This window comes from Labeo rohita, chromosome 2 (genome assembly GCF_022985175.1).
Source record: "Labeo rohita strain BAU-BD-2019 chromosome 2, IGBB_LRoh.1.0, whole genome shotgun sequence".
NCBI lineage: Eukaryota > Metazoa > Chordata > Actinopteri > Cypriniformes > Cyprinidae > Labeo > Labeo rohita.
The window spans coordinates 20,811,122-20,833,442 of NC_066870.1; the positions used below are offsets into that span (position 1 = coordinate 20,811,122).

The following is a 22,321-nucleotide window of genomic DNA, read 5'->3' on the forward strand; positions in this document are numbered from 1 at the left end:
ACTATAAACTGATAAACAAAATAAATAAATTTGCTGATATCATAATCATACCTGTATATTATCTTAAAGCTTCCACTTTTTAAATGGTCAGCTACAATGTTCAAAACAACTGGCTTTAATATTGAAATTATTATTATTTCAATATTAAAGTCCTTTGAGGTCCTTTTTTCATGACAATCAATAACTGTCTGTGAAGCAAGATGGGGCGGTGTGATCCAAGATGTGAATGTAGCACTGGTCTAAGAATCAAGAATTTAGGAGAGCCGTGTAATAAATGTTTTTAATCAACTACTATAAACAGGTTAATTCCCACTCACAGCTGATATTAACGTTAGTTAAAGAGATAGTTCACCCATAAACCATCCTAGGTATATATCACTTTCTTCTTTCAGACAAATACAATCTGAGGTATATTAAAAAATGTCCTGACTCTTCCAAGCTTTATAATGGCAGTGAATAGGTGTTTTGTCCACTAAAGTGCATCCATCTATCATAGAAAGTACTCCATGCAACCCCGCAGGATCAATAAAGGCCTTCTGAAGTGAATCAAAGCATTTGTGTAAGAAAAATATCTATATTTAAAACTTAAATTGAAATCTCTATATTCTGTTAACTGTCGTTTGTGCATTCATGAGAGAGTAGGATGTAGGATGAAATGCAGCGGAGAAAGCAAAACAAAACTCCGTTCATGAATTAGAAGTACAAAACGAGGATTTGTACTTTTCAATATTGCATTTCAATATAAGCAAAGAGGAAACTGGTTTTCCTTTGCTGAACAAAGGAAACTTTGCTTCTTTGGCTCCTGTAAACAAAACTTGGTTCTCACAAGACTAGAAAATTCTCAGCGGAGTTTGCGCTATGTCTACGTCCTACGTCATCCAAAGGAATGCTACTCTTACGTGAATGTGCGTACAATAGTTAGCGGAAACTGGAGATTATGGTTAATAAAGTTTTAAATATTGAATTTTTTCTTACACAAACGCATTGCTTTGCTTCACAAGGCCTTTACTAACCCTCCGGAGCTGTGTGGAGTACTTTTTATGATGGATGGATGCATTTTATTGAACTTCAAAATCTCAACACCCATTTACTGCCATTATAAAGCTTAAAAGAGCCAGGACATTTTTTAATATAACTCCGATTGTACTCGTCTGAAAGAAGAAATTGATATACACCTAGCATGTTATGCTTCTGGATCGCTTTTGGATGAACTATCCCTTTAATTAAAATATAACTACTTATTATTTCTTCATGTTAGCTCAAATACATACAACTTTTGATTTTAATAATGTATTATTAAATTTTACATTAACATTAACTAGGAATAAATGCTTTATAATAATGATGTTGAAGGAGAAATTTACAGATAATATACTTACCCCCTTGTCATTCAAGATGTTCCATGTCTTTCTTTCTTCAGTCATGAAAAAAATAATGTTTTTTGCAGAAAACATTTCAGAATGTTTTACCATATAGTGGACTTCAATGGTGCCAGCAATTTTGAACTTCCAAAATGTATTTTAAATGCAGCTTCAAATGGCTCTAAATGATCCCAGCCGAGGAAGAAGGGTCTTATCTAGCAAAACGATTAGTTATTTCCTAAAATGACAATTTTTTTACTTTTTAACCTCTTGGCTTGTCTTGGCTAGGTCTGCCTGAACTCTGTTTTTTTCTGATTCATGACAGTTAGGATATGTCGAAAACTCGCATCTCATTATCTCCTCCAACTTCAAAATCGTCCTAAATCGTTGTTTTACCTTTTTTTGTATAGGGCGTTTGATCTTGGCACGTTCGCTTTGTAAACATTGGGTTGGTACTTCTGCAGCGATTCAGGATGATTTTGAAGTTGAAGGAGAAAATGAGATGGGAGTTTTTCGACCTACCCTAAAAAACTGAATTCAGGCAGACCTAGACAAGACTAGCGTTTGAGGTTAAAAAGTATACAAATTGTAATTTTTTTTAAAGAAAATAACCGAACTGAAATAACTAGGATCATTTAGGGCCCTTAGAAGCTGCATTTAAACAGCATTTTGGATATTCAAAATCTAGGGCACCATTGAAGTCCACTATATGGAGAAAAATCCTGAAATGTTTTCCTCAAAAAACACATTTTCTTAACGACTGAAGAAAGAAAGACATGAACATCTTGGATGACAAGGGGTGAGTGCATTAGTCTGCATTGATTTCACAGTAAAATTTTAAATACAGTATTTTGTTATAAGAAATTACTGCTATCTCATAAAATCCTGTGATATTGGCTGCCATGTTTTATAATGCCCCTTTAAAGCTGATAATAGATATTAAACTTTAAATATGGCAGGAAATACCAATAATATTCATGTACACATCATATGTAGGTTACTAAGTATTTTTTTTCTTTTTCACATCATTTGAGGTTAACTAGTGTTGGCACATGTAGGTACAGATTAAGTGCACACATCAGCCTTAAATCGAGTCATTCATCAAATTCCAGGTCTCTATTTGGCTGATCTTCTTTGGGACAATTGTGAAAATATAAAAGCCTCTGCGCTTTCATATCCTCCTGTATGATAGCTATAACTACATATCAGCTGTAAGTGTCAGCTCAGATGACAACAATGGCAAGCGTCTATGTCATCACCAGCTTTATCTCCGGGGTCATTATCAGAAGAGAAGACTGAGTCAGTCCATACCGAGTGGCTGGAGTCAAGTCTGATATTTATCAATAGGTCTATTACTTGCTCCTGAGCAGAATGAGCATGATATAGTCTTTCTCTGTTCCCCTATAACAAAACAGTTTTAAAAAAAAATGACAAATACATACTGCTCCTATTAAAAAATGTTAGCATTTATAAGAAAATATTCAAGGCAAATAAAATATAACCTGCTAAAGTCACTTTTATAAAACAACATAAATCTAAAAGAAACTGCGGTTAACTTGATAGATCATATACGAATATGAAATTAAGCACATAAACGACCACCTCTATAGGCTGACAACAAAAAAACAAATTGTTAGTAAATTGCCTATTATAAGCACTAATGCGCTTCTTGTGCTGCACCATTTTAATAATTAATAATAATAGCACTCTGCTTTTGGACATTTTAATGTCTTCACGCCAAGTTTAAGCTATTGATTACCTGTCCATTATTGTGAATTTGTAGGTGCGTTGAGAAAGTCAGGTCATAATTTCTAGTATTATCTCTATCGAATATTTGAGCGTTTAACATTTAGTTACAAACATTATAAATGTTTATGGGTGTTTTGAATGCATTTTGAATGTATATTGCAAACACTACTAATAGGAAAGCTGCTCATCCTATTCTCCGTCGAGACAGGTCTTCAAGTGTACATGACCTGTTACAAAGTGCACACACAGCTCCTTCATTCTAAATCATATGCAGCCATATGCTGTAGCTAGCAGGTTAATACCAGTATGCATACAATATTTCACAGTCATGCACTGTTGCTCTCTGAGAGCATGCTCTTAGTGTGGGTGCATCAGCACATTAAAATGTTGAATACCAGGGCAAGGTCTGCTGAAACCTTTCTGCACAGAAAAAAAAAAAAAATTCCATATGCAATGTATAATTTATGATCAACCTGAGAATGTCCGATCCCCTGAACGATCAATATTCTCTCTCTCCATTTCGCACTCCCTCTCTCTCTGTCTGTTGCATTATATCTCTTTTGATTTTTTTCAGTAGAAAAGTACTTTTGTGCATTAATGCATCACTAAATCAAACCTTTGCAGCAAAACTTCATCACTTCATCTTGTTGCTGCAAAAAAAGACAGAATAACTAATATACCTACACTGTAAAAATTGCTAATTGGTTAACTGTAAGTTATCTTGTATATGTTATATAGGCCTATATGTGACCCTGGACCACAAAACCAGTAGTAAATAGCACAGGTATATTTGTAGCAATAGCCAAAAAGACATTGTATGGGTCAAAATTGTCAATTTTTCTTTTATGCCAAAAATCATTATTAAAATCATGTTCCATGAAGATTTTGTAAATTTACTACTGTAAATATATTAAAAAAATTTGATTAGTAATATGCATTGCTAGGAACTTTGTTTGGACAACTTTAAAAGCGATTTTCTCAATATTTAGATTTTCTTGCACCCTCAGATTGCAGATTTTCAAATAGTTGTATCTCAGCCAAATATTGTCCTTTCCTAACAAACCATACGTCAATGGAAAGCTTATTTATTCATAATATGTATAAGTCTCAAAAAAAAAAAAAATACCCTTATGACTGGTTTTGTGATCCAGGGTCACATATTATAATAAAAAATGATGCTCTATATATTGTATAAATAAAAAACTAGAATTATTTAGAGGAAAAAGAAGTAAATTATAGCCTATTTAGCAAAGCAACAAGTATAATTTTAGTGTACATTTTTGTTAAAATATTGCTTACCAAAATTCAATACATAAAATATAAAAATTGTAAAATTCTTGCAACCACAGCAGCCAGGTTTTCCCATAAGTTTATCATAATTCAAGAAGATAAATATCATAATTCTATTGTTAAACAGCTGCTCATGCTTACCTGAGCACCAACATACTACTGATAACATATTCAAGAATGTGCCACGTGTGGGAAAAGATAGTAGCCTATATTATTTAAATACGAATCAACAGACAAATGACATGAGGGCGTAATAGCGTCTATACCAGCTGAATTATTGTTTATTATTTTTCAACGGCCTCACCTAACCAAGTGTAGAGAGAGGCGGTCAGTCTAGCCACATACAGCCCTCCCATTTCCACATCAGCACACCTAAACTAACAAGCTTTATTCATCTTTCATACTAAATATCTATTTAAACAATGTTTTATAAAGGTTTGTTTCTATGTTAGACGGTCAAAATGCCCATTTCCAGGCGTAATGGCAAAAAAGATAAGGCTACACGGACCAGTAAATTAAGAAATTCAAAATGAATGGACACAAATGAAAACGGTGCTTTGCAAGCAAAGCCGCTGACAGTTGGGATTTCATAACGAAATGCGAGGAACATGCTGTAAAACTAGACAAAGAAGCAGCGGTCATGTCCGTGGACTAGTGTAATCTTATAAATACATCATTGAAATTTAGGTCAATAGGGAAGTAATAGGTTTTCTGTGCTCGCGCTCCCCCTCCCATCCGTCTTGGATGGAGAATGATGCTCTAATGGATTCCATTTTCAGTTCCCAGCCTGCGCTCGTAGCCTTGTGAATACGAGCATTGCATGCGATAAAAATCCCTAAACATAAAACCAGCGACATGCACGCGCTATGAAACACATAACATCCGCTGTTAATGCGCGTAGCGGGGGTTTCGCAACTGTTTCGAGCGTTTTCTTGGCAGATATCGTGATTGTAGGTGGGGAATGTGACAGCTGGAAATGCAACTGGAATGACATTGCGCTTACCGAATAATGTCCAGAGGAACAACGCTCTTCTCGCTTCCCCTCCCCGATTAATGCCGACAATTCACAGGGAGCGACACACGGAAATCATTCCCAACGACTGGCATTGAACGCAGAAGAGATGCTGGTGTGTCGAGGAAAGGATAGCATCCGCTAGGTATCCAAGGAAAACCGTGAGGATAGAAGGAGACCGGAAAACTGCGGCGGGTAGCCACGGACACAGCAGCAGCAGCAGCAGCGCCTGCTTTCTCCGTCTCTCTCCTCCTCTTCCCTGCTGGACCATCCCCATCCGAGCACCTTGCTGCAGTGATGACGACGCGTCCCACAGCAACATCTCGCGGTCACGTTTGAAATTGCAATTTTACGGTCCCACTGGAGCGGCAGAGTGTCAGACTGAAAACCATCGACGTAATTTTTGGTCTACACGTTGCAGTTTAATTTTCCTTTGCGCTGTTTTATGATGATCCGACTTCCTATTTATGAAGTAGTAATTATGGGTATGTTACGTTCATGAGGTTTGCGGTCAAAGAGAATGGCTAGCCAAAAATTACATTTTTTTTTGTATACACATAAATGAATATGACCGAAACGGGTAACATAGTAGTCGTATTTTAATCTGACCAGCAATTCACAACTGAAACGGCCCTGTTCTCTGCCATAGGTTATCGATTTTTGGGGGTCAGGCAATTTCCAAGTTGGCAATCCATATTTTTTGGTAATTCAACACGTGAAGGAAGCAATGCTTTGGCCAAGAACTTCCACTTACGCCTTTTTTTGCAAACTGTACACACACGTATTAGTGCGTAACTAGGTAACCTTTATAAAAACTGAAAAATGTCAGACTGAAATCTGTTATTAAATCCAGTTATAAGTTCTTCCTCAAAAAATATCACTTATTGTCGCTTGGAAACATTGACTGTTTTCCAGGTGAACTGAAAAGAAGCCTATTCCATTATTCTGGAGAGCTGTATAAAATCATCCAATCAGATTAAAGCTTGCCAGACCAAGAAAGTCATGTAAAATAACATGCATGGTCATTGGACATGTCATCTGAAGCTAACTTCCACAAATATTTAAAGGGATACACCCAAAACATAAAAATTTTGTCATTAATTACTCACCCTCATGTCGTTCCAAACCCATAAGACCTTTGTTCATCTTTGGAACACAAATTAAGATATTTTTGTTGAAATACAAGAGCTTTCTGACCTTGCATAGACAGCAACAGAACTACCACCTTCAAGGCCCAAATGTTGTTTTACATTGTTTAAATAGTGCTTGTGACATTAGTGGTTCAACCTTAATTTTATTAAGCTATGAGAATACTTTTTGTGCGCAGACAAAACAAAAATAACAACTTTATTCAACAATTTCTTCTCTTCTGTGTCAGTTTACGCCGAATGTTCACGAAAGTACTATGACGCATGCATGTTGTGCCGCTGACGCAGGGGCCGGCATTCTGATGTAGAACCACTTATGTCACTATTTTAATGATGTCCATACTTGGGTCTTGAACGTAATAGTTGTGTTGCTGTCTATACAAGGTCAGAAAGCTCTCAGATTTCATCAAAAATAATTAATTTGTGTTCTGAAGATGAACGAAGACCTTACGGGTTTGGAACGACATAAGGATGAGTAATTAATGACAGAATTTTCATTTTTAAATGAACTATGCCTTTAAGAGACATTTTTAAAGAAGATTTGTTAGTTGTGGACTACATATTTGTAAAAACGTGAATCGTAATGGGATGATGGCTTCTCTGTTCAGGCATAGTGAGTTAATGTAGGAAATGGACAATCAGACAAAGGCCATTTTCTGTTTGATCAGTTTAGATCGCTGCTGCTTTTGTCTGTAAAGGTATTCAGTGCAGACTAAAATGTCAGCATGATGTCATGTGAGAGGCACCATTGTATGAAAACACTGTTAATCCTAGTTCTGCCAACCATCAGCCAAAGCAACACACAGAGAGACAGCGTGTCTGGAGGGGGTACTTCCGCTGCAGAGCAGCGGACACAGGCGTTCATTCACTCCAGTGGCATTGAGTGGAAGATTAGAGGATGAAAAGGCACAGACTTAGTTCCCTACTCACAATTAACTCCCATTCCATTACAGTTCATCATCTGAAGATAAATGTTTCTTGGGTTTAGATACACAGTCAGAATCATAGTCATAATCCAAACTTGCAATGACTTTATACTGTCGCAGTAAATAAAAAAATAGTCTATTTCTGGGACCACCAGACCAGACAGGCACCACAAACACTTCTGTAATAAGTAATTACAATCAAACAGTTTTAGAAGCAATAGTCTGAAGCATTTAGCTACATGTAAAGCTACTAACAATGAAGCTAAAATTTACAGTCATAGAGAAGTATTTAAATGGCACAAAACAATATGCATCTCAGTTAGAGTTAATACATGATCAATGAACATACGCTCATACACTTAACTAAAAAGCTAGAACTGAGCTGAAAACATTGTGACAAACAGCAGTGTTTAAATAAATATGCCATACTACAATTAATGTCCCATTGTTAGACACAAGACATTTTTATAAGACATTTGCACAATAAAATGTGACATTAGTCCTCCAAGCATTATTTTACACATGCATACCGCATCTTCAACTATATTTTCTTTTGACGGGAGAGAGGAATGTTTGTTTTTTATATGAGGTTAATGAAGCACATTAGCTCAGAAAACACACTGTCAGATGCATTGCAGCTCAAGTCATGTAGACAAAGTTTTAGAGAAAATTTTTTATATTCAGTGCTTATTAAACAGTCGCAAAAAGAATAGCTTGCTAAGTTACATTTTATATACAAATATATGACCAAAACTGCAACGGCTAATACAGTAGCATTTTCATCATACTAAAAATTCAGTATTGAAACGGCCTTCTTCTGTGCCATTTTGAAAGAGTATAGGTCATCGATTTTTGGGGGGGTTAGGCAATTTCCGAGTTGGCAATCCATATTTTTTGATAACTGATACTGAACTGCCTCTTATGCCTTTTTGCAAACTGTAAAAGCACATTATTAAAAACTGCATGCATGTTAACAAATTACAGCATTCAAACTAAACATACGTGTACACACGCACACACATAGACCTTTTACAACACATTTTAAGACATTTCAGCCCACCTAAGCTGAGTACACAATAAAATGTGACATGATTAGACCTCCAAGTAGTATTTTACACATGCATACTGCATCTTCCATTTTTTTTCATTATGGCAGGAGAGAGGAATGTTTGTTTGTTTGTTTTTTAAATGAGGTTAAGACTGTTGAATATCTGCAATGAAGCACATTAGCTCAGAAAACACTGCATTGTCATTGTCAGGGCTTATTAAACAGTTGCTTACATGATTACTAATGCTATATGGTAACAATATAGAATGTCAAGTTATTGTAGAAATGGCAGCAATATTCTATAACTGAATAAAGTAAAAAGACCGTTAAGACAACTTCCTCAAGGCTTTACTTAATTAGCCACGCCTCCTCTTTCTACAACCCACTGCTTTGTTTTATCCATGGTGACTAGGAAATTATATTACCTTTCCACTTTTTTCTTTAATGCGGAAGTAAGCCTATGGGTGAGACTTCTGGTTGATTAGCTGATATAGGGAAACAACGAGAAGAATAACAACGTGCAGTAAATGGTAAAACTTCTTGGGCTACAAACAAGTGTGCTCGTAATTAAGATAGTACACTAAACTAATATGGTAAGACACTCCATTATGCAATATCAAGCAGCAAAACAAGCTGTTTTGTACAGCTAAAATAAGACCAGAAGCCCACTCTTACGCAACAAAGATTTGGCATCTATTTTTAAGTTGAAGTTCTTACCGCCCATTGTCCATTACATCAAAGTTTAAAGATGTTGATTCTCTTCTTCTTTACTGTTTAGCTGCTTTTCAGTCTCCATAGGCCGCAAAAGCAGATGGAGAAACCGTGAACATTTCATGCCCTCCAAATTTACGAAAACTAACCACGCTCAGACGCTCAGCTTCCGGCTTTCCATATGGACTGGCTACTGTAAACAAGCATAATGATTGACAGTTGTGGCTAGAAGTGATACAGCTCCGACCGGAAAGTAACAATAAATTAAATTTGCTACTTGTTAGATTGTGTTTTCTTAACGGCTACACCTACCCCCAACCCTAAACCTACCTCTTACAATAATGAAAATACAGTAACTAATTATTATTTCTATGTAACATTGATGTGCGCATGCCTAGTGGCCCTTAAAGCCTTAACTGACTGACAGCCCTGGTGAAAAAAACAGCATATGCTGGTAGGTATGTTTTGATGCTGGGATGCTGGTTGTAGGTTTTGATGCTGGTTTAAGCTGGTCCTTTGCTGGTTTATGCTGGTCCTCAGCTGGTTTATGCTGGTCCTTTGCTGGTTTTTTCACCAGGGAGACAGAACTCGCCTCAAAATTCATCTGATTGGCTACACCCATCTCAGCGCAGCCCTCGACCACATTACTGTTTCCAGGCTGTTACAGAGATATCTCAAGACAGTTATTTCAATGGTAAGTTATACTTAAGAGAGCACTAACATTTTCTGCATACCATTTAAAAAATCTCTACAGCAATACGCATGCTGCAGTGGTTTAGCTTCTTTTACATTAATTCACGTTGTTTCACGGTTTTTTTATGAGCCCTCGGGTGTAAACAAAACCCCTCATCAGTTGTGGTTACTGTTTTGCAGTTTATGGCGGGTGTTGATCGTTCTCACATGATGATGATGTTTTTATGGTATTACAGTATATAATTAGGCATAGTTTACTGGAAGTGGCTTCTGGGTTCACCAAGTGTTCAACATACCAGTGCAGGGATGTAATTTTAGTCATCAACCAACTATGGGTGTCAGGACAGTGTGTCTATTATTCATTTATTCAAAGAGTGAGGCGTACTAACTAGCAATCAAAAATAACTTTTTGTAAGAAATAACCATATCCAGTAAAAAAAAAAAGAAGGCATCATTCACCATAAAAGAAACAACAAAACTGTAAGAGGAAGAAGAAATGTTTAATATCCTAACAGAAGTCCGGTTACTGTTGGCACGAAGCAGCTTTGAAAAGTAATTATTTCTCAAGTTTTAAGAGCCGATTGAGGATGTAGTTAATGTTTATGCAAGTGTTTCAACGCCTCTAGAGGGTGCTAAAACACAAATAGGAATTCTTCTTTTGTAGTAATGATTATGAGCATCACAATTCAATATTATTTTGGCTTATTTCATAGCGTTGTTTGATTATTTGACTGTCTTTGTGTCACTCCTTAAAGTAATGATCCTCACTAAGCAGTGATGGGACTGTTAAACTCTGCTGTTATAAGTAACACCCACATGTTATCACTCCATTAAACTGACTGTATCAGTGGCAGTTTGACAGTTTTATTTCAGAGAAAAAAAAATAGTTGTTCATAAGTTCAGAAAAAAGATAATATCATTATGGAAATAAACATAAATGTATTTTAAAACAATGCTTCTTGCAAAAAAATTATATCAAAACATATATACAGTATGCACTGTGTGCACACTTACCCCTGGTTTCACAGACAAGGCTTAAGCCCAGTCCTAGACTAAAATGTAAGTCTGAGCTGTTTCAACTGACAGAAACTTGCCCTGACTGATCTTAAAGGAGAAGTTCACTTCAAGAACAAATATTTACAGATAATTTACTCAACCTTTTGTCATCCAAGATGTTCATGTCTTTCTTTCTTCAGTCGTAAAGAAATCCTGAAATCCTCTCCATATAGTGGACTTCTGTGGTGCCCCCGAGTTTGAACTTCCAAAATGCAGCTTAAATGCAGCTTCAAAAGGCTCTAAATGACCCCAGCTGAGAAAGAACGGTCTTATGTAGTGAAACGATTGGTCATTTTATTAAAAAAATGACAATTTACATACTTTTTAACCTCAAATGCTCGTCTAGGTCTGCGGGAATGTATGTAGAAAAAATCCCATCTCATTTTCTTTTCCAACTTCGAAATCATCCAACATTAAAAAGTATATAAATTGTACATTTTTTTTTTTAGAAAAATAACTGATCGTTTTGCTAGATAAGACCTTTCTTTCTCGGTTTAGAGCCCTTTGAAGCTGCATTTAAACTACATTTTGGAAGTTCAAACTTGAGGGCACCATAGAAGTCCACTATATGGAGAGAAATCCTGACATGATTTTCCTCAAAAAACATAATTTCTTTACACCTGAAGAAAGAAAGAACATCTTGGATGATAAGGGGGTGAGTAAATTATCTGTCAATTTTAAAGAACTTTAAAGAACTCCTTTAAACTATATCAGTGCTGTTGTTTTGTCAAACCAGTATTGTTTTTTTCTAAGCACATTTATAAAAATTACTTAAATGTCATAATTGAACTATGGCCTAATCCTGGCTTAGTCTAATGCTGTGTTTAAGTCCTCCTGAAATGTTCGTACTTACAAGCTGACAAGTCGTTATTACGACGTCAGGTGTGTTCAAGTCACTTTGGTTGGAACAAGATGGCGATTACTTTTCCTACATAAAATTCAGCGCTTACTCTGCATCTACAAAATAATGAATAAAGAATGTGCGTTATTGTGTTTTTGCATTTTTCTGTTTTTATTCAATTTATGAAGGTGATGTAAACTGCATCATTATATATTATACGGTAAATATACAATAATATAATATTTAGTGTATGTAACTTATATAGTTTTATAGAATTTTTTTCACTGACATGTCCCCAACTCGGAAACTCGGGGCTTGGAGAAAATTTTGAGTTTCCCGCACATAATAACAATAATCAACTTGTAATTACGATCTATTTGACATGACTTGAATGCACCATAAGCCTTGTTTGTGAAACCACTTGTAAGTCTTTTAACTTAAAAGTAAATGTGGAAAAAATTTCTATAAACACCTAAAAAGGAAAAAATACCACATATATAATGTAAAATCCATCTAATGTAAAAAAACCTGCAAATTATTTCATGCAAATTTCATTAAACATTGTCACGCAGAACAATTGTTTTAATCTTATAATCAGTCAAAAAATGGAAACCAAATTAGTAAACAATTCACTATATCAAAAACAATAACAAAGATGCTATAAACTAAAAAAATCATAAAATCATCCCCTTGAATTTATAAGTTTCCATACATCTCTACCAGCAAAAACTATCATATCAAAACAGCTGAAAGCAGTGACAGCAAGAAATATTTCATTTATATAATCCATTTCTTTAGTTTTGCCATAATCTCTCACATAATATATTCTGAATCCCTGATAGGGCACAAAACAAAAAAACATGACCAACAAGAAAACAACGTTTTTCAATTGTGCCCAGAACTCTTGACGCTGACGTGTGGCCTTTCCAAATTTCCTAAACACGCGGAGTAGAAAATAACCTTGGATAATTGCTAGCACACTCCAAACCAGTATTACTACTATACAAATAAAAAAGTTTAATGTCTTTACAGAAGGCTGCGTGACAGCCTGACCGAAATGAAAGCAGCGAGTTGAATCATTCTGCTTCATTCCGTAGTTTTTAATCGTTGCTGGGAGCATAGAGCCGAATATGACCAACCAGACGGTTGCGCTTGTAATTGTGGCGTGAAGGAGGCGATGAAACTGTAGCTTGTGCTGCCGATCAGAGTGCTCCAAAAAACGCACAATTAGAAGGAAGACATAGAAGATGAATGCAAGGTACATGTGAGCATGGATCATAAAACTGACAATTTTGCAAAAATGTATTCCCAGAATCCAGTCTTCAGAAGCATAATAATAAATGCGAAAGGGGACCGTGAGAAGGAAAAAGAAGTGCACTGCTATCAGGTTGATCACAGACACTTTGGTGAAAGAGAGACGTCTTTGGGACTGTAGCATACAGGACATTAGTACAACATTCAGAGTCCCAGCAAGAAGGATGAATATGTATAAGACCAGAAGAGCAATTCTAAAATCCTCCGGCAGGCCAGTTTGGTTTGCAGTGTTGTTTTTGATCATGCCTGACACTGCTTTGGACATAGAGAGAGAGAGTGAGACAGAGAGAGTTATACAGTATGTACATTCAACGCTAAACATATTACAAAACAGAATTTAAAAAATGACTTTTAGATTTAGGATGAAACCACATTTCACTCACGTTTTCCCCAAACCCTCTTCATTGTAAAATGTTTTGGCCCTGAAATATGCAAGACAGATTAATTTCATTTCAACTTAAATATCCAAAAACTTGGATATTTAAGTTTAATAAACTTCTTTTTTTCTTTTTACAATAATAGCCTGGTCATGTCTTACCTGTCAAGGTAAAAAAGGACTTGAAGAACTGTCCTGTCTTCTAGGGGGTTTTAAGTGTCCTCGGTTTTTTCAAATGATGTAATATTAGCAGAAGCAGAAGTTTCAAAACACTTCCCTTGTAATGCTTCTAAACACCTTCCAATGTTTTAAAGGAAGATGCAAAAAAGAAGAAGATAATAAAAAAAATCTATATAACTGTTTTAATCAAGGCCACCTGCAAATGTATTTGTAAGTTAGGCCTAAAATCTTCTTCTTCTCTTTCTTAACACAACATGATAACATTAGGTTTCATCTGAAAAGTAATATTGAAACAACAATTTTGAAAATACTTTCTACTCACACAGAGTTTGGCATGAGGAAATAATCACAGATACTTACCAATTTACAAGCAGTATCAATCACATAGTGAATGTCAATAATCCTTCAGGAACAGCATGGAGACAGTTTGATGTAATGGAGACAGTTCATCCATTTACTTTTGGTGCCAAGAGAGTTGAAGATGAATGTGATGTCAGCTTGTCGGTTCATGTGTAAATCTTCTGTCACTGTCAAACAGCCAGCCTCCAGAGCTTTCAGGAAACACCTCTTGACTGTTATTTGCCACAGTGGAGATTAAAGATTTACAAATCTCACGCACAAGGAAGTTAGCGAGTTTTTCAACATTGCGATATTTGCTTTGTCAATCTGGCCTTCCTGTTCTCTTTCTCTCACTGTCTGTTTATTACATAATCACAAAATCAATAGTGTTTTCAATAGTCTTATAAATTCTTGTCTTTAACTAGTAACAATGATCATGAAAGCTCACAGTACATTCTCAGAAGACAATGTTATTTCAGCCTGTGCGCATCTATATTAGTACGTAACGTTTACAAGCACAAAACGTACATTTTTGTAGTTTTTGTTGATGCTGAAACATACAATTTGGATGTATTTGAACATTTCAAATGTAAAAATTGCTATGTATTTTTAGCTTAAAAACTTCAAATATTTATGAATCTTTTGTATCAAGATATTTGTATCAAATACATTTTCATATAGCCAATGCAAAAAATATATATAATGCAACTGACCGAAATATGCATGGTAAAAAGTAAAACATGACAGACAAATGCAATCACAATCATTTATTTATTGCAAATTTATTAAGCAGTACCAAAAGTAATCCAAATGACAATGCATTGCAGCCACAGTTCTCTCTGGTGGAATACAAACATTTTGTATGAGGTGCACAGCAGAATTTAAGTTGTTAATTGCCGTGAAGGCGTGCATATCTTATTCAAACACACCTCACCAGAAACACGGCATGTTGCGTGTCTGTGATGAAGGTGGCGAGAACCAATGAGCATTCGGTTTTCCTGCCATAAAACCTGTCATAAAGTTTCTTGAAGCAGCAACTTTTGAATTTGTAACAGGTTTTGATGCTTATGGATGCAGCTCAGAATGGAGATGATCACAGAATAAAGGAATTACATTTAATTACAATAAATTTGGATTACAGCACTCAAATAAAATTGATTCCTTTTGTAATTATGTTGCAATTTTGGTGTATTTTATGCTTCTATTGTCAGTCACAGCATGTCCAGGAAGACCCCTTTTGTTTCCCATGACAAACAAAATAAATATTACATGATAAGGAATGGTTAAACGATTGCAGAAATGTTATTAATTTTAAGAGTTTAACGTGTAGTCTTGTTGAGCATTGTTTTGTTGTTTTTTTCAAAACAAGTTGGCAGCAGAAATCACACAGAGCAGAACAAAATGTTATAATTTCAAAGCAAATGAGTAAACAATTTAATAATGCAACTGAAGACATAATGCCATTGATATGACAACTGAATACAATAATACAATACAATAATAATAAAATTAATGCCGTGATATCAATGTTCAAAAGGATCCATTTGTAAGGCTGTAAAGTTGTTCATACGGAAATAATTTACATTTTAGGTGTCATCAGTATGTCAGTATTGTACATTTCAAATGCTAAACATGTACTAAATGTACATTTAGTAGAACCACATTTTACGTAAAGTACTCACTTGTCATGATCACGTAGGTTATTTTGACCATATCTTAGTAAAACTAGGCAATATAATAATAGTGGTATGAGCAATGATAGTACACTACAATGAACACTTTGCACTAAGATCCAGTGCAGTGTATAGGCTAATTTTCAAGAAAACATATCGGTAACACTTTAGTATAGGGACCAATTCACACTGTTAACTAGCTACTTAATAACATGCGTATTACTAGCATATTGGCTGTTTATTAGTACTTATAAAGCACATATTCTGCATGACCATATTCTATATGCCTAATCCTACCCAATACCTAAAATTAACACCTCACTTACTATTAACAAGCAGCAAATTAGGAGTTTATTAAAGCAAAAGTCATAGTTAATGGTTTGATAATAGCGAGAATTGGACCTTAAAATAAACTGACCAACAAATCACTTTATTGTACTGTTAAAAACAAGGTAAGTGTTACGTCTGCTCTGTGTTTTCATTTTTTGGCTCTGCTCTTTGTAACCTAGTTTCCCTATGTTGATTAGTTCATTCATTTTCACCTGTGTTTATTAATTATCTAATTAGTTCCCTTGGTTAGTTCCTGTATTCACCATATTTTTCCCATAAAAGTGGGTGCAGCCATTTGTAATTTTTTTTGTGTCTGGCTTCCAGTCTTATCCACTTCCAGCCACTCGTGACTGTAAGAGGAAATAACCTATTTTTCACATAACCTCTTTTGAGTCACGTTTTTTTTTACAATGTGCACTGAGGCAATTGGAAAATCCCATTTTAAACTCCATGCCAAAAACATTTGGAAAATTCTATTATAAACTCCATGTTAACAGATAAGTTTAAAAACATTAATATAAAAAGAAATATTTTTCTAAAAAATAAAAATTCGCTCTCGCTCTCGCTCTATATATAGTATTACAATACTTGTGGCTACCTTCATATTTCAAATCTCACTCTAATTTCATATTTTATTGTACTGATCGTTTACACACAGTTGATTTGTCACCTACCTTTTAAATGTTTATGTATATTTTTAGGTTATTCAGGTCAAACACGTAGCAAGTTTCAAGAATCCATGAGGAATGCATTCACGAGTTAACAGTAGATCGGTGCTTTAAACCGATTAGCTGTGGATTAGTCTGTTCGATTGCTAATCCACACCAGTGCACTGTGGCTCATGCTAAACAATGCACTTTTTTAGTGCAGTATCTGCTAACAACTCCAGAGGGAAGTCATGTGTTGTATTTAGAGCCTCTTTGCATTGAGCAAGATGTCCAACATATACACTTTGAGGTAGGTCTGTAATTTCTGAATTGTAACTTAAATTTGCAATTTACATAACTTAACAGAAGAAAAAGAGAAGTTATGTCTCAGTAGCTATGTGTATATTGTAAAAGGCCTTCCCCATTTTGTTCTCTTTCATTAAGAAATGATTGTTTAAAGGAAGTTTGCTTAAAATGTAAATTCTGTAATTTGTGCACTGTTGCTTTAACTTACATTCAGAATGCATTTGCACAGAGAAATGTTCGGTGGCCAGTGGTCATCTAGCACACGACTCGATGGCAAAACAGTCCTTATAACTGGAGCAAATACCGGCATTGGAAAAGAAACCACAAGAGACCTGGCCAAACGCGGTACCGCATTTATCTTACTTGTGTGCAGTTACCAGCTTTGTAATGTAAATCAGATTCGAGCAACTAAAGCTAAAAAACATGAAATGTATGTTACACAAATGTATCTAGGATACCAATTATAAAAGTCATGTTTTTTGGAGTTGTTCTACAGGGGCCAGGATAATAATGGCTTGCAGAGATCTTGAGAAAGCAGAAAGAGCACAGAAAGAGATCATGGAGGACTCGGGGAACCAAAACATAGTGATCAAGAAACTAGACCTCTCTGACACCAAGTCAATCAGAGAATTTGCTGAGTTGATCAACAATGGTAAGTGATGAATCCAAGAGTTTTATACCCAAATCTGCACTGTGTATTTGTGTGTATCTGACAAAATTGTTTAAACTTCAAATTTACTCAAAAATGCCAATGTGTATTCTACAGGAGATCAAAATAATCATTAAATCCCTCTTGCTTTCAGAGGAGAGAGCACTTCACATACTCATTAACAATGCTGGGATCATGATGTGTCCCTACTCTAAGACAGCAGATGGTTTTGAGATGCAGTTTGGTGTCAACCACTTAGGTAAAGTGTCCTTCTTGTTCATTCAAGCGCAGTATCTCAGACCTCTGTGCACTTCTTTACTGCCTCTTTTAGTATATAATGGCTATTTTAACAATAACATTCATTTTCATAGCTTTACTTTTGACTTGCTGCATGTTTAATGGTGCAAACTTACAGTATATAGGGGCTTTCACACCGCTTAGTTCTAGGAACTAGGAACAGCAGGGTGGTTACTAGAGAACCAATTTCTCCCTCGGGCCATTTTCCTGGTTGTATTTGCACTGGCAGCAGGAACTAATTCTGAACTCTGAACAACTGTGAATGGTCATTTGACAGTTTCAGAAAAAGATTCAAAGCTTTGTGAGTGTCGAAAACAGTGCTATCTGGTGGTTATTAAAAATAAAACAGCCAAAAACCTGTGAAAGAAGCTTACTCACATTCCATAGGTCGACTCATTCCTGATAGCACACATACATCACGGAGACATCTATTTGGCATCTGCATTTACATCTGCAACATGTATTTTTAGAGTGTTTGCTCATCTGCAATACGTCTATTGGACGTTTCCTATCAGATGTCAAATAGACGTCTATTAGATGTCTAGATGTAAGATGTTTCTGATTTAAAACTGACATCTTACAGATGTCTGTCAGATGTTTGTACACAGCAGATGCTTTCCAGATGGAGTGATCTTTAACAGACATCTTGCAGACGTACATGTGCTATCTGGGATGTTACATGCACAAATGAAAGCTAACAGTTTGTGTGTTTGTTAAATTTCTGTTCCTGATGAATTAATTTACTCATGAAACTGTAGCATGTAATGCCAGTATGAATATCAATATGATGTAATAGAAGAGTAATGTCGATAAATATGAAGTGCATATGGCAACTTTGCTATTTAATTTTCCTGAAATAATTTGTATTCTTCATATTAAGCCCGGTTCAGACCCCATAATTTATTTTTGGTGATTACGGCAGTCAGTGTGTCAAATTATGCAATTTTAACTCTTAAAATCTTAGTGTTGTGAACACGAAACATGTCAGACTACACGTTGCTAATATCTTAATTAATACTGCTTGTGCATATCTTTACCACCAAGTAACTTTAGTTTGTCAAAATATAGCACCCTTTCCTGCTTACTGAGTCCTTTTCTATGTTTTAGCAGCTTCCACACATTTTTTTCTGTGGTTTAGACAGCATAAATTAGCAGAACAATGCATTTAGTAGTGCCTTAACTGTGCAATCTATGCTGTTGTTTACATCCAACTATTGCCAATATGACTGTGTATTCAGTTAACTGACCAAATCGTGACTAGACAGAAGGTGCCGTGAGCACTGTCATCAGAAAAGCCCCAAAAATAAATAAAACCTGTCAGCGGACACATATCTGGATTGCATGAAGAGGATAGTATGATCTGTCAAAGAGAACAGTCAAAGGTCAAAAAAAAAAAGTGTTAAGTGTACCTTTTTCACTCTGTTGTGGTAGTCCCTCGAGGAAACATCAAAAATGCAAATATTATGAAGCGATGTTATGAAGCATTGCAGACGTGGCATTGATTGTTGTCTACTATGACATACTACACGATTGAATCTTGCCTCCCCACGCCTATGGTCTTTTACGAATCTCCATGATACTCTACGTCAAACAGATCATGCCAAAATCAGGCTAAAATCGTCTAGTCCAAACCAGGCTTAAGTCTAAATTAAAAATCACTCGTAAAGTAAGCCTCGGTTCAAATGTCTTTATAACTAGAGGCCATGATCGGAGCTTTTTTTGTTGTTGTTGTGTGTTGTGGGTTTTGTGATAATGGAGATGGAATGTAAATGCACAAATTATGCGACTAAAAGAGCATAAAAATCTGACAACTTGCAGTGTTCCATATCATCAAACCTGAGAAAACGCAATGCTGCAGACAACAGGTAAATGCCGTTACCTTCGTTTTCCATGTTTGAGGAATAAAATGTTTGGCTTTTTTTTTTTTTTTTTCAAAATGCCAGGTTTTGTATGCATTGTATGCATTTAGCCAATTAATGTACACTTACGTCACTGATAGTTCCTATAGAAATGCTTTGGACCCTTCTCTGAAGTAGGAGCTAATTTAGTTCCACTAGATGGAGTTCCTAGAACTAAAACTGTTCCTAGTACCTGCGGTGCAAACACACCAAAAAGCGTCCATTTCTGCCAATAGTTCTAGGAACTATAAAAAGGTTCTGGTGGGAAAGCCAGTTGTACAATTACTTACAGGGATAGGTCACAGAAAATTGAAAATTCTGTCAATAATTACTCACCTTCACGTCGTTCCGAACCTGTAAGACCTTCATTCATCTTTGGAACACAAATAAAGATATTTTTGATAAAATCCGAGAACTTTCTGACCCTGCAGAGATAGTTAGGAAACTACCATGTTCACAGTCCAGAAAGGTACCAAGAACATTGACAAAATAATGAGTGACATAAGTGGTTCAACTTTCGTAACCGAGAGTACCTCTCCATAAGGGGGTAGATGGTTACTCAGGGGAGAAGAATGGTTGAATGAAGTTATTTTAGTTATTTTGTGCACAAAAAGTATTCTTCATAAAATTACAGCTGAACCACTCAGTCAGAGAGCTCTTAGATTTTATAAAAAATATCTTTGTGTTCCGAAGATAAACGAAGGTCTTATGGGTTTGGAACAACATGAGGGTGAGTAATTAATGACAGACTTTTCATTTTTGGGTGAACTATGTTTTAAAACTTGAATGTAAGTGGCATAATTGATGTCAACTAGGTCACTTTCTGTTAACCTTCCTGCTGATTGATCTGCTGAAGAGATCTGCCCCCTCAAGAATCATCAACCTTTCCTCCATGGCTCATGGTTGGGGCACAATAGCACTTGATGATATCAATAGTGAGAGGAATTACCACAGTAGGAGGGCGTATGGTCAGAGTAAATTGGCCAATATCCTTTTCACTCGCTCCTTGGCCAAAAAACTCAAGGGTAAGTGTTCTTTAAAAATACGGGAGATTAAATAAATGGGAAATTAATAGGTACTTGTGCCAGGGGAAATTTTGGAGTACTTTTTGATCTATTGAATTGTATCTTCAGACACAGGTGTTACAGCATATGCAGTCCATCCAGGAATTGTGCGAACAGAACTTAAAAGACATATGAATCTCGGACTTCTAATCATGTGGAAGATTGTCAGGCCTTTCACAAAGACCTCAGTGCAGGGAGCACAAACTACCATCTACTGCGCAGTACAACCAGAATTAGATAAAGAGAGTGGTGGTTACTACAGGTATTGAATTGTGTCACACTGCATTAAATACAGTTGCAGAGGCAACACATAGAAACTGACTGGCTCCCATAATGAATTTGTTTTTTCTGTCTGTTCTTTTCCCATTTTCTAAAGCAACTGCAGACCTTCAAGATGCACCAGAGCTGCTAGAGATGATGAAATGGCTGAGAAACTTTGGGAACTCAGCTGCAAAATGCTGGGAATAGTCTGGGACTGAAAACCATGTTTTCCATGGACAATTCAGTACGCCCATCGAGATATACCCAACTTGTATTTGTAATTAATTCCAACATGAACACCCAAGTAAAAAACGCCATGACACAAACCTCACCAACAAATACCTCTTTTTCAGTAGCTTGTTTTTATTTCAAAGTCAGATGTCAAACAATATTTCCAATTAGAATAATTATTTTTATTTTTTCCATTCCCTAGATCTTTTCTGTTGATCTCAGTTTAATATGTTTTGATGATTTCTTTCTTTTTCCTGTGTTGAGTTTTAATTATGTAAATAAGTTGAAGATAATGTTTGCATATACGTTAAATTAACACCTATATAATTTTATACAATTAATCCATATAGTTTAATAAAATAGATTCTTTGTAGAGGTGATGCAATTTTATTTGATATCAGCACAATAAAAATAATCACATTTAATGTGATCATGATGACAGCTGCCTTTGTTACACTTATTGATTGTTGTACATCAGATTTTTACATTGCGCTCTTCCCAAGGATATTGTGCTATGATATTAATACTGCATTTTTTTCATGTAAAAGACACTAAAAATCTCCAAATAACCAACCAATTTAAATAATAAATATTTTCAGTTTAACAGATAATACACTGCTACCCATGGTGTTTCATGTGACCTAAGAAAAATATGAATCTACTGGACCAACAATGGCACAAACATATTAGACAACAGAGCATTGTTCACTCTTCTCCTATTCTAAACAAATGAGGTTGGTTGAAGTAACAGTATACATTTCTTTATGTATTTGAGGGCTTCGATACAAAGACATTTCGAAATGTGGTAAGTGAAAGAGTGAGGCAACATATCTTGAGAGATCTTTCAGCAGACCACTCTTCAAAAAAAGGTGCTTTGCAGTGCTGTTTTAAACTTGCACATGCAATGTTATGAATAATAAC

General features: G+C 35.6%; 3 protein-coding genes across 9 annotated transcripts in view; 1 reads left to right on the forward strand and 2 right to left on the reverse strand.

Moving 5' to 3' along the window:
- ctnnd2b (catenin (cadherin-associated protein), delta 2b) overlaps positions 1 to 5,679 on the reverse strand; it is a 111,114-nt gene extending 105,435 nt beyond the window's left edge. For all 5 annotated transcript variants that reach the window (XM_051131319.1, XM_051131304.1, XM_051131296.1 and 2 more), the window contains exon 1: positions 5,404 to 5,679. The gene's annotated coding sequence lies outside the window, so the exon portion shown is untranslated. The remainder of the gene's footprint in view (positions 1 to 5,403) is intronic.
- Positions 5,680 to 10,810: 5,131 nt separating this feature from the next.
- LOC127155127 (probable G-protein coupled receptor 141) lies at positions 10,811 to 16,823 on the reverse strand. Of its 2 annotated transcripts, none has more exons than XM_051097157.1 (5): positions 16,722 to 16,823; positions 14,066 to 14,277; positions 13,688 to 13,822; positions 13,533 to 13,571; positions 10,811 to 13,401 (listed from the first exon to the last, which is right to left on the reverse strand). In XM_051097157.1, exons 4-5 carry the CDS (start codon positions 13,552 to 13,554, stop codon positions 12,518 to 12,520), a joined length of 906 nt encoding a protein of 301 aa, XP_050953114.1. In that variant the 5' UTR covers positions 13,555 to 13,571; positions 13,688 to 13,822; positions 14,066 to 14,277; positions 16,722 to 16,823; the 3' UTR covers positions 10,811 to 12,517. The 2 variants fall into 2 exon arrangements, with proteins under 2 accessions (XP_050953114.1, XP_050953106.1); XM_051097149.1 differs by having other exon boundaries at positions 10,811 to 13,404.
- Positions 16,824 to 16,893: 70 nt separating this feature from the next.
- si:dkey-94e7.2 (uncharacterized protein LOC100141353 homolog) lies at positions 16,894 to 21,688 on the forward strand. 2 transcript variants are annotated; one of them, XM_051097170.1, is made up of 7 exons: positions 16,894 to 17,004; positions 17,230 to 17,345; positions 17,497 to 17,652; positions 17,804 to 17,908; positions 20,660 to 20,869; positions 20,978 to 21,170; positions 21,285 to 21,688. In XM_051097170.1, the coding sequence occupies exons 1-7, from the start codon at positions 16,982 to 16,984 to the stop codon at positions 21,385 to 21,387; spliced, it is 906 nt and encodes a 301-aa protein (XP_050953127.1). In that variant the 5' UTR covers positions 16,894 to 16,981; the 3' UTR covers positions 21,388 to 21,688. The 2 variants fall into 2 exon arrangements, with proteins under 2 accessions (XP_050953127.1, XP_050953138.1); XM_051097181.1 differs by lacking the exon at positions 16,894 to 17,004 and having other exon boundaries at positions 17,236 to 17,345; positions 17,486 to 17,652.
- The last annotated feature ends 633 nt before the right edge of the window (positions 21,689 to 22,321 follow it).